This window comes from Schistocerca cancellata, chromosome 8 (genome assembly GCF_023864275.1).
Source record: "Schistocerca cancellata isolate TAMUIC-IGC-003103 chromosome 8, iqSchCanc2.1, whole genome shotgun sequence".
Taxonomy (NCBI): Eukaryota; Metazoa; Arthropoda; class Insecta; order Orthoptera; family Acrididae; genus Schistocerca; species Schistocerca cancellata.
In genome coordinates, this window is record NC_064633.1 from 92,630,932 (window position 1) to 92,647,262 (window position 16,331).

The following is a 16,331-nucleotide window of genomic DNA, read 5'->3' on the forward strand; positions in this document are numbered from 1 at the left end:
ACTGACAAGTGGACCAGGGTACACTTCTAAGTCCTGGTGGGCTATTGTAATTCGTGGTGAGAGTGCTGTCCTACCACACTATACCACGTAAGGTTCTATAAATGATTCTTCATTTATTTAAGAAACCAGTAAGATAACAACCAGTACAACATGAGACAGGAAATCCTAAAGTAATCCATGATCAGTATTGCCAACACAACTACCAACATTTAGCTCCACTGTGCAATTACAATACAACTTCTACTAGGTTGTGGCAGGAACAGAAAAGCAGGACAGTCGAGACGAAGGTCCCTAGCTGTCATTTTTTCATGCACCACTTATAACTCAGTCTCATCTGTTTGCATATATTTCTGATGTAGTGTATTCAGCAATAATATTGATCATCAATCTTTTAAATTCAAACACAGAGTCTCTAAGAATATACGTGGTCAAAATCAAGGGAACACTGACCATTTCCGCTAGTGAGCTCTTCTTGGCTGGCAACTTGTTATGCCACCCAACACTCTGTACAGTCACCACACCACACTAAAATCCATTCAGCATGATCAAGTTTATGGTCAAAAGCGATTACTCGACGTGTGTGTGCCTTTTGTGTCCTTGTGTAAAGCAGCAATCAAACACAATGTGAATGTGTCTATGAAACCAGTGACCTATAGACTGCGCAGAGACAAGGAACTATGGTAGCATCTGGTAACTATGAAGTTACAACCTATTTTGATCGAGCCCACTCTTATTATAGAAACAGATTTTGTACTTTCACAGGGTATATAGGCGCATGAGAAAAGAAAATTCCTGGATTTCCCAGTTAAAAATACACTTTCTCCCAGATGAAAATACACTTTTTCCATGTTCAGTGACAGTATACTTTTTCTCGGAACTGTAGAACTTATCAATCCTTTGAGTGGGTATGGTTTTACACACCGGCGTAGAATTTCCCAGCACTTTTGTAAGCCAGTCATGCTCATGTCACGTGATCTCGCCAGCCAATGACAGCAGATATTAAGAACATAGGACACGTCATGTAGTCAGCCAATAGCAACATCACTTGTAAATAGCATGAACACACGAACAGGAAAAGTTAATGGTTTAAGTTAATATACATAGTGTTGCTACAAGGAAAGAAAAGCTTTCACATACAATATTGGTCTCTAAGATTAATAAGCTGCAAGAGACGCTAAGCTTTCACATACAATGTTTATCTTTTTTGCGTGTGTTACACTTTAAAGATACATCACACAACTTTTTGACAACAACACAGGGTAAATTTCATCTTCTGGGCTCGAAATTATTCAAAATGGTCATCCTCAAAGAGTTGATTTTTAAAAGAAAGTCAAACACTCTATGATTTAAGAAATTCATCGTCCATTCTCGCACATAGTTGATCTGGTGTTAAGGGAAATTTACTTTGGAAGTAACACTTTTCAAACAACCATTTGCAATATTGTCCCGCGACCTGTTAGAAACAGGTTCATTTCAGTAGTTGCCAGAGAGAGACAGGTAACAGACGTCACCACACTTGCGCAGCTATGATGGCGCAGGAACCCCATATGACCGTACGTGTAAGACATTAAAAGATCTTACATTATGCCATAAAAGGAAGAAGACATTAGAGGATACTCCAAGAGCATTGGAATTTCATGAACCATACTAAAATGCATAATTCGGCTTAAAGTGCACATTCGTACGTCCAGATTCAGAAGTAAATTTTCTTGGAGTACCGGTACTCTATTATATCATGTTTGGTTCTTTATTATAGCATAATGCTGTACATACCAGAAGATGAAAACGTGCACCTGAAATGCATGAACAGTTGAGACTAGCCAATAGTGTGGAATTAAACACTTCGTTTCAAATAAATTGATTCGCTCAGTGGAAAAGATTAATAAAAGCCAAATTTCTTTAGCGAACCGACAAAAATAACTTCATTGTTCTGCAAGGTGGAAATACAATAAAATCTGAAACTAATAACATATTTTAGCCTTCTGCAATTATGTGAATGTATTTTAATTCACTTGATATCTCCCGGCCACAGGAATCTGTTATGTTTTCATTTGACGTGAGAGCAAAAAAAGAAGAGGAAACACCAAAATCACTACACTTAAACATGGGTCACATGAAGACTCCCCACCTCCCCACTACAACTCAGACTGCTCTGTACATCAGCCCTGGATCAACTATATTTCTGAACCGGGGCTATTACTACATAGTAGCAGCCCCTCGAGTGTTTGAGATAGGATGCCAAAACTTTTTTAAAAAAAACTTTTCAAAAATATGTTAGATTTGCAATGCACATCTTTCTGAAGAGTCTGATACACAAAACGTGTGTTCAAGGAACTGTAAGACATGTTATTTGTCCCAAATTGCAGTGCCACTCCTCTTCACACAGCATTCTTCTATCGTACATCACTGTGTTTCACTCGGTGGAATTCAAACGTGTAATATTTTTTAATGGGTGCCATCAAACTATATTCAGGACAATAGAAATTAAAATGTGCAGTGATGCCTCTCCTGCTCAGATTTTGGCCGGTTTGACATCCTGACCCTCTTAAAAAAACTCTCAATTAATACTGGATGAGATTATTTGTAACTGGGAGAACAAGAGCTCTTCAGAAATTTGCACTCTTTGTTGCCTATTAGCTGATAACATACTGTTTTGTGTGACATAAAATTAAATATAGGATACATAAAAGCAGCAAAGACAAGAGACAGGCAAGACAGTGCACATTTCTTCAATCCTTAAGTCCTAGCATTTTTTTCTCTCTAATCTTGCTACACCTTTGTGTGACATGCTTTCATTTCTGGGAAAGGACCTATTACCTCATCAAAGTTTGTCAAACGTTTTGCTACATGAAAAATCGAAATGTCATTGCATAATACTGAAAAAACTGTTAATACAAATAGTACCCTCAACTGGTATGATCTCTCGATTTGATTACGTCTATTTTGTCACTGTCTGCTAGATGAAACGAAATAAGCCTGTCTAATATTGCAGCAATTGTAACACACCCCTAATAAACGAGACTGTTTTGGCACAAATTGTCATTTTTATAGCGTGAGAGAATATAATTCACGAAGTACCAATATTATAGGCCTATTAGGCTTACTAAAAGCAAAGAGTTTTATGTTAGTAAATAGTTTCATATTTCATTTATACACTCTAGCTTCTCAAGCATGAGAACAAAAAGTAATAGTATGAAATTCTTATATAAAATTGGAATCTTCATATTCTTCCGTAATTTGTGTGATGTCCGTTTCCTCTCCTCCCTTGTTCTAACAAACACTCTTGTGACCATTAATTCTGTAACTAGTCCTGCCAGTGTCAAAATTTGTTCTCCGGTTAACTTCACTAACCCTGCCACAATCAACAGTTTAGTTATCCTGCATTTATTGTCTGGTTAAGCGTTATTACGTTTTCCAAACTACTCCCGGAATAGAACTTAAGCCGCTGCTAGCTGGGGACTACCTTACAAGTGTAGTGGTCTGGCCAAAAATTTTCTGTTAAAATTTCATTTTCTTGGGTACTCGGAGAAGATAATACGTAATCTTTCTTCCCTGTTATTCCCCTTAGTCGTTTATTTCCACTCTTTCAGTCTGAATCTATGGATTTTGCTAGTAATTATAACAAGGCTGATCGTTCACAAATCCAGTCAACCACATAAACAGCGACTGGCATTCACCTGTTCGGCTTTATTCCACTCAGCTCGTATAGCCCTGTCCCCTTTTGCCTGCAGGGATGTTTATTTCTAGATGCAATGGGGATTCCCCTGGCAGAGACATGATGTACACTATGCATGCATTCAGAAATCAACTTAGATTTTGTTAAAAAACCAACAGGGATGTGTTTCAAAATCACATGAATAATCAATAGACCAATGTGCGCTGGATGCTAGGAGCTTTCTGAAACGAGGTCTTTTTCCTCAAGAATATGAATTTGGCATCCCCCTCCCCTCCCCTGAAATTGCCGCCCGAGGCAGATACCCCAGTTTGCCCCCCACCCCCTAGATCCGGGCTTGTTACACATGTGTGAATCTGGCAGCTTAGGGGTGACAATAAACTTTTTCTGGGTAGCATCTGGTCATACGTAACTCAGCTGCGCATGAGCATGAGCTCGCTCGCAACTGCTCAAACGAATCTAATGTAAGCAGTTGTGACATCATGCTCATCAGAGGCAAGTTGTTGTTATGAAGCATTGCTATAGTCTTCATAAAGCCTTTGACACATTTTGCTGTTGTATGAGCACTGTGTTTTGTTGTTATATATGGCACATTTCCTTTGCGACTTAAGTATTATTTTCGTTCTCTTTCTCTCGTTCACGTTTTGTTGCTGCAGTATTATTCTGCAGTGGCGAGATACCGTAATATTCTTTGTTAGAGTATTGGTTATTACCGGTCAAAGTTACAAAAATGTAACTGAAAAGTAAAACAATGAAAAATTCCCAGAATTCTTAAAAATTCCCACGTTTTTTCCTGTTTTCTCCCAGATGAAAAAAATCCCGAGTTTTTTTCCTGTTTTCACCAGGATGAAAAAATTCCTGGGCTTTTACAGGATCTTTCAGTTGTCCCGGGTCGAATACACCCTTTTTATGTTGTTTGCTTTGTTTTCATGGCACAATGAAAAGTCACACAAGCTTCCGATATTTTTGTCCTACCTACTAGTGATCTCCTACACGAGAGATGAAATATCTGGAAGCAAAAAGCATTTACATTTTAAAGAGAATAAAAATGTGAATAGATAAATGTATTTTGAAGACAGATGAGAAAAATAATTTTCGTTGTCATTTGGGACATATCTAGAAAATAAGTTACATAGGATAAAGAAAAACGTCACTATTTACTGTGTTCTACATACTGTGATGAGTTTGCAAGGACATATTTTCCTGAGTAAATGCCTGTATATGTTCTGAAACATTTGGATGACACTTTTCCTATTGTTTCAGTTCTTAAGAGCCTAGTGAATTTACCACGTGACTTCTGGCAAGAACTTACACAACGTATTTTACTTGGATCATTAATAAACTCTGCTGTCACTGTTTGTTCCTACTTTTTGTTACTATATTTCGATTTTTCCGTAAAAAGAATAGTCCCTACTAACCTCATTCTCACCATTCAGACGCCAAACTACACAGCAGACAGCTATCACAACCCTGGCAATTTTAGTGCCGACATCTAAACAAAAATGACCACTGGAAACAGACGAGAGTCAGTATAGGAATGAAATGCCAGGGGTGCTGCAGTAGACATGCTTGTCTTAAGTAGCCAATTGAATTAAGAAAGTCAGTTGTGTAAAAGGGGCTTAACACACACAAAATGAGCTCGCCTGCTGGATGTGTGGAGAGAGAGGTAGTGGCCCTTCAATGACAGGAGTGAAAGTAAGGGTGAAGGCATTTTGTTAAGTGCTGAAAATACACTTTTTGTACAGATCATGTGCTGCAGCAGAGATGTCACATAGAAATAGAACAAGGGTTTGGCGAAAGCACATTTTAAAGCCTTTTTTATTCAAATCTGACACAATACAGCTGCAACAACTACATCACTAGTCATGTATATACTTTGGACCACACACTGTAGATCGTAAAGATCGGCAGCAGTGATACAAGGCATGAGGCAAAACTGTAGCGCCTGAGCTTCCTTTGAAATTCACATTTTGCACTGTGTACAGAAATTAACAACTCCACATGTTAGATTCTGACGTCTGTCACTGTACTTCACAATTCTCGGTTCATTCACCATGTTCATCAACTTTTACTTTTTTCTGGGTAAGTGCAAAGGAAAGATCTCTCAAAAACATGTGTTTTGTCATATAATTTGTGGTCACAGCATATCGGAAAATATGCTTGATTACCTTGTAACCTGACACCAATTTCAATTTTTTGAAGAGTTTTTCCTTGCTGTTACATATCTGATTTTTTGAGAACTGATGACATTCATTACCACAAATTCATGCATATACAGTCTACAGTACATTTCATTTCCTTCACTTATACAGATTTAATTTAATGTATTCAAGAGGCTTACGATTTTTAAATATATATGGCAATTATATATGTTTTTGCTCATATTTTTGGGTTTTTAACGTTTTCCTCGATCTTGCACTTTCCTTGGTTTTGCGTTTTTTAAGTCGGGACTGCACGAAAACATTAAACAGGCGTTTCACTGTAACTATGCAATTCTTTTGTATTTGTAGCGTTAAAAATGAGTGAACAAAAATAACAACTCAGCATTTGCCAAAGATTAACATCAACACAGTTTATATGTGAAGTCTTCTAAAATGTTTGTGTAATGCTGCTGGATGTCTAACATTATCCAAAAGCGTTTAGGGCTAACTCTGAATAAGATTTCCATTAGAAGGTGGAACGCACGTCAATGTAGCTACATATAGTTTCGAGATTGAAAAGCTTCAGGAAACACAAGGTTTTGCGGAGGAGGCGAAGGGGGGAAGCAGCACTGCAGCACACTGGTTTTTTAATTCAGGAAGCATTGAGAGAGAATTGGAAAACCTTTTTTCGCTTTTCTACACCAACTGCAATTAATTACTGTGGCACTGTCTTAGCCACAATTTAAAAAACAAATACTTCATCTATGCTGCTGACAATGAACAACGGAGTAGACACGCAAGAAGAAAATTTATTTTTAATGTGGTCTGGCAGTTGAAGCTAACCTGAAACCATGACGAACTTACCTACCAAAACTACAGCAGAATTGACAATTTTTCAATTTTTGCCAAAGAAATTTTGCGATTTGAAATTCTTATAATATTACCCTGCAACAAAAACTATTTCAGGAGTATATAACACACCAATATCTTATTTGAATGTGTAGAATGTATCCTTAGTGTCTCATGATGACAAATCTTTGAAAATGAAATAAAATTTCTAACTAGATATTTTAAGAAAGAGTTGTTGTGAAAACTACTTTAAAAGCAACAAAATGTATATCTATTTATTAAATGGGGAAGAACTGGAGCAATAAATGACATTCTATTTCAAATTTATCTACTTTTCTTAATGCTTTTTATTCACAAATGATAAATATTTTTATTTGCCTAAATCAATAATGTTTCCAATAAATATTTTTGTTTGTTGTTCACAAATAATGAATTGCAGTTTTTATCTGTATCTTCTTGCACAACTAATAAACAGCCAATTAGTTCCAAAATGCAGTGTTTATTAAAACCCCTTTACCACGGCTTCAATGTTTGTATAAACTACTTCTTAAGAAAGAAATTGTGACAGTTGAATTACACGCCATGGTACATGTGCATTAAAACAAAGGTGTAAAGCGTAACCAGTTATAAAATTTTGCCTCCATAATAATTAAAACATGCACAATATAACGGTTATCATTTGGTATTTCCTCACCAATGAACAGCTAGTGCACTGGAGATGAAATTTTACATCTGACTGAAGCCTTTCGGCTACATTATAACATACCTCTCCATTTCAACATACCTCTGTCATACAGTGAAATCCAGTTGTCAATATTTCTGAAGAGAACATATTTATAAATGTTGAAACCATGACAGAGAGATTTTAATAAACCTTCCATTTTGCAGCTAACTGGTTGTTTACTGTTACTACAAGATGATTTCATCCTGACGTTGCTGCTCCAGCCATGTACAAAATTTTATTTTTATGCATTATTTGTCTTTCAAATACACACTGCCTAATTCTAGTGGGAAGGACACTGTGTGCACACACACACACACACACACACACACACACACACTGCAAATTCATAGCCTATGTGGAAGTGTGCGATATCTGTGTGGTCATTGACAAGCACTCAACTCGTCTGCTGATGTTTGGAAACTGTATTTGCGCTCACTCTCACACATTGCAGGCACATGCAGATGGTCCACACACTTGTAGGGCCCTATTGGGTATTTTACATCAACACTATTGTGGCCATACACTGCTAAAATGTATGACCCGTGTAAATGCACCTCGACATCTCATGTTCTGAGCATAGACTGGCTGACAAAATAAAAATAGAGCACGCACTATGTTGGTTTAAAAGTTTGCGAAACTCAAGTTCTTCATTTGGTGGTTTTCGTATCTGCACTTGAGCACTATGAAAATATATAGTTTAACTGATGCGCCACATTTAAGATAACTCCAAAATGCGTCATTATGGTTCTATCTGTTGTGCAAAAGAAATGGTACATGTGAAGTCAGTGGATAAAGGTGTTACCTCTAATACAAGTTGTGTGTGTTTGAAGATAGATTCATTACTGTATGAAAAGAAATTTTTTGTGATGAAAACAGTGAGGGTTTTTCTTTTTTCGTTTTGGGGGTGGGGGGGTGGAGGGGGGAAAGACCAATACATCAGATAGAGTTGAAGTTAACATTGAAATTCTCTGGGTTGCACCTTCAAACTAGACAGACAATAATGATTAAACATTTTACTTTATTGCCAAAAATATTTTCTGCTCGTAAATATGATGGTGAAAACTGGATTACCCCCCCCCCCCCCCCCCCAAAAAAAGAGAGATGAATGAAGAACAGAAGCAGCTGACATAAGGTCTCTTACGTCACTTCTGGCACTAATGCTATGAGGCAGAATGTGGATTAAACGTGTAAGACAACAACACTAACGGAAGAAATTAGACAGAGACAGAGACAGAGAGAGAGAGAGAGAGAGAGAGAGAGAGAGAGAGATGCTATGACCACATCAAAAGGAGCCTGCCATGTCAAGCATTACATTTCAATCAAATAAGGAAACAGGATACTGGACAGCTGGAGACAAATTCTTTTGGTTTCGGAATGGGCCAACTCTCGTTGTTGTTGTTGTCGTCGTCATCGTTGTCAATCCAGAGACTGGTTTGGTGCAGCTCTCCATGCTACTCTGTTCTGTGGAAGCTGTTTCATCTCTGAGTAACTACTGCAACCTACATCCTTCTAGATCTGCTTTGTTTATGAATCCCTTGGTCTCCCTCTACGATTTTTACCTCCACACTGACCTCCAGTACTAAATTGCTTATCCCTTGATGCCTAAGAACATGTCCTATCAACTGATCCCTTCTTCTAGCCAAGTACTGCCACAAATTCCTCTTCTCCCCAATTCTGTTCAGTACCTCCTCATTAGTTATGTGATCAACCCATCTAATCTTCAGCATTCTTCTGTAGCACCACATTTCGAAAGCTTCTATTCTCTTCTTGTCTAAGTTGTTTACCGTCCATTTTTCACTTCCATACATGGCTACACTCCATACATACAGTTTCTGAAGAGACTTCTTGGCACTTAAATCTATACTCGATGTTAACAATTTACTCTTCTTCAGAAACGCTTTCCTTGCCATTTCCAGTCTACATTTTATATCCTCTCTACTTCGACCATCATCAGTTATTTTGCTCCCCAAATAGCAAAACTACTTTAAGTGTCTCATTTCCTAATCTAATTCCCTCAGCATCATCTGACTTAATCTGACTACATTCCATTATCCTCACTTTACTTTTGTTGATGTTCATCTTATATCCTCACTGTCCATTCCATTCAACTGTTCTTCCAGATCCTTTTCTGTCTCTACCAGAATTACAATGTCATCAGCAAATCTCAAAGTTTTTATTTCTTCCTCATGGATTTTAATTCCTACTCCAAATTTCTCTTTTGTTTCCTTTACTGCTTGCTCAATATCCCGATTGAATAACATTGTGGATACACAACCAACTTGTCTCACTCCCTCCTCAACCACTGCTTCCCTTTCATGTCCCTCGACTCTTGTAACTGCCGTCTAGTATCTGCACAAATTGTTAATAGCCATTCACTCCCTGTATTTGTTCCCTGCCACCTTCAGAACTGCAGAATATTCCAGTCAACATTGTCAAAAGCTTTCTCCAAGTCTACAAACAGAGGTTTGCCTTTCCTTAACCTATCTTCTAAGGTAAGTCATAGTGTCAGTATTACCTTGCATGTTCCAACATTTCTACAGAATCCAAACTGATCTTCCCCAAGGTCGGCTTCTACCAGTTTTTCCATTCATCTGTAAGGAATGTGTGTTAGTATGTTGCACCTGTGACTTATTAAACTGAGAGTTCGATCATTTTCACACCTGCTTTCTTTGGGATTGGAATTATTACATTCCTCTTGAAGTGTGAGGGTATTTCACCTGTCTCATACATCTTGCTCACCAGATGGTAGAGTTTTGTCATGGCTGGCTCTCCCAAGGCTATCAGTAGTTCTACTGGAACGTTGTCTACTCCAGGGCCTTGTTTCGACTTTGCTCTTTCAGTGCACTGTCAAACTCTTCAAGCAGTATCATTTCTCCCATTTCTTCATCTACATCCTCTTTCATTTGCATAGTATTGATCTCAAGTACATCACCCTTGCATAGACCCTCTACGTACTCCTTCCATCTTTCTGCTTTCCCTTCTTTGCTTAGAACTGGTTTTCCATGTGGGCTCTTGATATTCATAGAGGTGGTTCTCGTCTCCAAAGGTCTCTTTAATTTCTCTGTAAGCAGTATCTATCTTACCCCTAGTTCTATATGCCTCTACATCCTTGCATATGTCCTCTAGCCATCCCTGCTTAGCCATTTTGCACTTCCTGTCGATCTCATATTTGATATGTTTGTATTCCTTTTCACCTGCTTCATTTACTGCATTTTTATATTTTCTCCTTTCATCCATTAAAGTCAGTATCTCTTCTGTTACCCAAGGATTTCTACTAGCCCTCGTCGTTTTATCTACTTGATTCTCTGCTGCCTTCACTACTTCATCCCTCAAAGCTACCCATTCTTCTTCTACCATTTTCTTTCCACCATTCTTGTCAATCGTTCCCTAATGCTCTCCCTGAAACTCTCTACATCATCTGATTTTTTCAGTTGATCCAGGACACATCTCCTTAAATTCACCTTTTTGCAGTTTCTTCAGTTTTAATCTACAGTTCATAACCAATAAATTGTGGTCAGAGTCCACATCTGCCCCTGGAAATGTCAAACAATTTAAAATCTGGTTTCTAAATCTCTGTCTTAACCATTATATATCTATCTGAAGCCTTACAGTGTCTCCAGGCCTCTTCCACATATATAACCTTTTTCATGATTCTTAAACCAAGTGTTAGCTATGATTAAGTTATGCTCTGTGCAGTATTCTAACAGGCAGCTTCCTCTTTCATTCCTTATCCCCAATCCATATTCACCTAATACTTTTCCTCCTCTCCCTTTTCCTACTACTGAATTCCAGTCTCTCATGACTATTAATTTTTCATCTCCCTTCACTATCTGAATTTTTTCTTTTTAGCGCATCATAAATTTCTTCAATCTTTTCATCATCTGCAGAGGTAGTTGGCATATAAACTTGTACTACTGTGGTACATGTGGGCTTTGTGTCTATTTTGGCTACAATAATGTGTTCAATATGCTGCTTGTAGTAGCTGATCCATGCTCCTGTTTTTTTATTCATTATTAAACCACCCTGTATTCTCCTGGCCAAAAGTCTTGTTCCTCCTGCCACTGAACTTCACTAATCACCACTATATCTAGCTTTAACCTACCCATTTCCCTTTTTAAATTTTCTAACCTACCTGCACGGTTAAGAGATCTGACATTCTACACTCCGATCTGTGGAATACAGGTTTTCTATCTCCTGATAACAACTTCCTCCTGAGCAGTCCCCCTCGAGATCTGAATGGGGGACTACTTTACCTCCGGAATATTTTACCCAAGAGGATGCCATCATCATTTAACCATAGAGTGAAGCTGACTACAAAGTCTTTCGCGATGGAGTCTTTGCCTGAAAAGTTCTCGGTTTACTTCCCACGTCAAATTTGGATAAAATCCCAAGCTTTCAATGACTACCTCTGTCACCTTCGTCAGGGGTAAAACTGACTGTCGTAGACCGGTGAGGCTTCCGCTTTTATAAGCAATGGACGGCTTCTCATTGGCTGGATGACGTCACAGCAAAAACAGAACAGATCAAGAGGACCAACACATCGCGCGGCTACCATTCTGTGGTGCAACGACCAGCAAGATTGGCAGAGTCCTGAGCCGGCAGGGAATCATACCAGTGTTCCGGCCACCCACGAAGATTAAGGAAACGTTGCGACCTGTGAAAGATAATCTCGGCCCGAGAGTACCGGAAATTTACAGCATTCCTTGTGACTGTGGCAAAAATTACGTGGGCCAGTCTATAAGAACTGTTGCCGATCGCTGTGTGGAACATCAGCGTCACCGGAAATACAGGTATCTTGAAAAATCAGCGGTGGCTGAGCACAGTTTGTTAAATAAACATAAAATTTTATTCGATGAAACGCTTCAAAGTATTGGGACTCTGTCATCAGGGAAGCAGTTGAAATTACACTTTGTGAAAATAATTTCAACAGAGACTCCGGATATGCACTCAGCAATGCATGGAAGCACGCAGTTGATAAAGAAAGAGCACAGAGGGCGACTTCATACATTCCTCGCAGTTCTCTGCCTGTTGCAATGGATGGCGCTGCAAGCAACGCTGGATAAAGCATGCAAACAAAATCTATGGACATAGAGGCCGCCATCTCCATATGCGCCGTTTCCACTGTGACGTCATCCAGCCAATGAAAAGCCGTCCATTGCTTATAAAAGCGGAAGCCTCACCTGTCCACTACAGTCAGTTTCACCCCTGACAAAGAAGACAGAGGGAGTCATCGAAAGCTCGGGATTTTATCCAAATTGGACACGGCAAGTAAACCGAGAACTTTTTATGCATAGAGTAAAGCTGCATGCCCTCAGGAAAAATTACAGCTGCAGTTTCCCCTTGCATTCACCTGCTCACAGTACCAGCACAGAAAGACCATTTTGGTTAATGTTATAAGGCCAGGTCAGCCAATCATACAGACTGCTGCCCCTCTACAGCAACCAAATGTTTGTCGGAACCTCATGTTTGTCTGGCCTCTCAAAAGATACCCCTCCGTTGTGGTTGCACCTACAGTACGGCTATCTATATCGCTGAGGCATGCAGGCCTCCCCACCAACGGCAAGGTCCATGGTTCATGAGGGGAGACATGCACGTCCGAATTCATAGCCCGAGATTCCTATTTTAATACTAGGATGTTGACACACTATTAAAGTGGAGCGTTATGTACACTTGAAATTGCAGGTCTTGTTAGTGTAGATATTCTAGTCTCCCCCCCCCCCCCCCCTCCTTGTGTCACACAGCATTTTAGGAGGCAATTTTATGTGCAACCACCACAAAACTGGGAAAATGTTTGCTGTGCTGCAATTAGTTTTGATATGCTATTTTAAGGTTCTAGTCCACCAGAGATGACATGCTGACAGAACTAGAGGCTTTGTGGCTGTTGTACATAAAACTGAGTTTCCATTTTCACATATATACTCGAGGTGCCTGTTTTCACACTATAGGGAAGTGCAACATATGGTTGCAAAGTTATTTCTTCTTAAACTGATTAGATTTTACAGGACCAAAAAATGTTTTTTTTAATACTGTAAATAGATGTGATCTCAATAAAATTATGCAATTAATACACATATTTTCAGCATAATTTGTAAAAATATGGATAAACTGAAGAAAATACAGCACTTCGGAAGTAGGCTGTCCCACACTAATACCATAGCTAATAACAATGTATGACCGAGACTAAATAAGAGGGAAGCCTCCGGAATTGACTAGTAAAAATGACATCAAGATTGGTCGTAAAATAAAAATATTTTTTTCTGTCTTTGCTATGGCTGACACAAGCATAAACATAATGGTTCAAACAAATACGAGGCCCAAAAACTTGATAGAATCTTTATGCTATTCCAATACAGATGATTCACTTCATCCCACACAAATACTTTGTTGCTCTAGCGTTTTAGGAACATGTATATGTACATATAATGCATAATTATGAAATTAGTCAAATTACCATGAGCTAAGCTCTCTCTCTCTCTCTCTCTCTCTCTCTCTCTCTCTCTCTCTCTCACACACACACACACACACACACACACACACACACAACACACAGTGGTAATCTGTTCTATTTACTGTATATTGAAATTTAATACAGAAGATGTACTGGCCTGCAAATGCAACAACATAATGGAATAGTGAAGAACTAATTTATCAGTATCTGCCTACTAATTATGTTTACTAACAACCAGTTGTTCTCAAAACTAAGAATTCCTATGTAGACTACAAAAGAAAGAAGAAAGAAAGGAGGACTGGCAAAAAAATCTTTCCACCTTATAATTTATAAGAGAAGCGCTAAAAGCCAAAACACCACAAAGCATACAGACCTTATCAGATTTAGTTTTCCCAATGTGAGAAGGCGGAGCATTCCTGATTTGTCGCAATGCTTGAAAGTTAGGAGGCTGTTTTAACAAAAGCAGCATGCACAAGAAAACCATGCACAACATTAACTGAAGAGAGAACTTGCATAACAGAACATTCATGCACTGAATGCTTTTCTCAGTACAACTATTCCTTATATAAAACAAACAAACAGACATACATTTGTTAGAAAGAAATGTAATTCATGAAAATGAATAAACATTTTTACATATATAGAATAAATTAAACGAAACTAAATCAAAGAAGAAAATTTTAAGTCTTGTTCTGACACAAATTTACTGGGTCTGAAAATGTTCGTATTATAAAATACGTTACGTCACAGAAAATGGGGATTAAAACTTTTTCTCATTATTTTCAAGGTTCTTCACATTCATCGCTCTTGATCTTGCTGCTTGGTGTTAGTGGAACTCACCATTGTTCTTCCCGTCCAATCAAATTCTCCGTCATCCACATAGCCTTTCCGTTCAAAGAGATCCTGGAATAATTTTCTAAGGTACTCATAGTCGGGAGTTTCAAAGAAGTCCAGCCTTCGTACATAGCGCAAATACATCGCCATTTCTCTGAAAGTAAAATGGCAGTGTGATTAATGGTAATTTTGCTTAAAGAAAAACGACGAGTGATGTCAAAATTTATAACGGAGTGACTAGATTCATTCTAAAAGGTATCTATGACTAGGTGTACATTGCTTAAATATATGTTAAATGTGGCTATGATACCACTGTTGCTTGGTTGGGGGGGGGGGGGGGGAGGAGGGAGAGTTAAAGAAATACGATACAGGTGCCAAAGGCCTGAAACTGAAAATTCCCTTGAAAATACTAGCACTGTGAAAAAGCCTCTGTGGAGTTGTGGATGGGGGGCGTGGGTGGGGGGGGTGGTGGGGGTGGGGGGTGGGGTGGGGGGGGTAGGGAGAGCTATGGCAAATTGCTGGATGGATAGGTGCAATAAGATGGTACAAATGATAGTGAATTTCCATAAAAGTTTGGTTTCCAGGTTTCGACACAATCTGGCATGTGGGTACATGACCAAGAAGAAAGAATTTAATCAGATCAGTTTTGTTTAAAATAATACATTTTGGGATAGCAAGGAGGGACATGCGGGAGGGGAGGAGATAGTTGAACAAATGAAATATCACAGTATACTACAGTGTTACACTTACAAGGGGGTGGACAAAAATATGGAAACACTAAAAACACAACACATTACCCTGCCTAATATGGTGCAGGAAAACTGTAGGCATTCAATGCAACTTCCAGTTGACTCTGAATGCACAAATGCAGGTCCTGTTTGATTTCATCTGCAAAATGTTGTCAAGACCAAGTAATGATGAAGGCAGATAATGACCCATGCCACTTCTTTCCAAAGCAGACAAAGAAGTTCAATAATATTGAGATCTGGTGACTGTCGGGACCAGGGGAGATGCAAAAATTCATCTCCGTGCTTGCAAAACCATTCCTGGACTACGTGAGCTGCGTGAACAGGGGCCCTGTCATCTTGGAACAGAGCATCACCTTTATGGAGTAAACATTATGCCATGAGATGGTTACATAATACTTATCAGTAATGTGACCTTGCAGAGTACCATGAGGCCCATGGAATACCACAATATGACTGACCACATCATCGCCAAACCACATGTTTCACTCCTGGGGAAGGAAGGTAGAAACAACGTGAACAAGACCCATCCCACCAAACTAAGTTCTTCCACAACACCATAATATGGTTTTATGGCTTTGGCACCTGTTTTTGTTGTTATGGCAATTTGTATCATTGGTGAGTGGTTTCGAAATTACAGCGTCATCCTGAAAATTCCCTTCTTATGGAGTTCCCTTCATGTTGTTTTCATGCTGACAGGGTTTGTGAGTGCAATAGTTTAGTTTTGGAGATACTTTCGCAGCTGTCGTCCTCTTTATTTTCTTCTCTATCCTCTTCAATGACCATCGGTCACAATCGCTCTGCACACACTTTTGTCCACATTGTGACTTAGCAGTCATTTTTTTCCAATTTCATCGTACGCAGTATAAATCTTCAATATAATGCCTCTTGAAACACCACACTCTTCCACTTTCTT

At 38.8% G+C, this 16,331-nt stretch overlaps 1 protein-coding gene across 1 annotated transcript in view; it reads right to left on the minus strand.

Annotated features, from left to right (window-relative positions):
• LOC126094512 (casein kinase I) overlaps positions 1 to 16,331 on the minus strand; it is a gene marked incomplete in the record, with an annotated part of 305,729 nt that overhangs the window by 42,595 nt on the left and 246,803 nt on the right. The window contains 2 exon segments of the mRNA XM_049908923.1: positions 14,209 to 14,283; positions 14,676 to 14,821. Coding sequence (XP_049764880.1) covers positions 14,209 to 14,283; positions 14,676 to 14,821 — 221 coding nt within the window.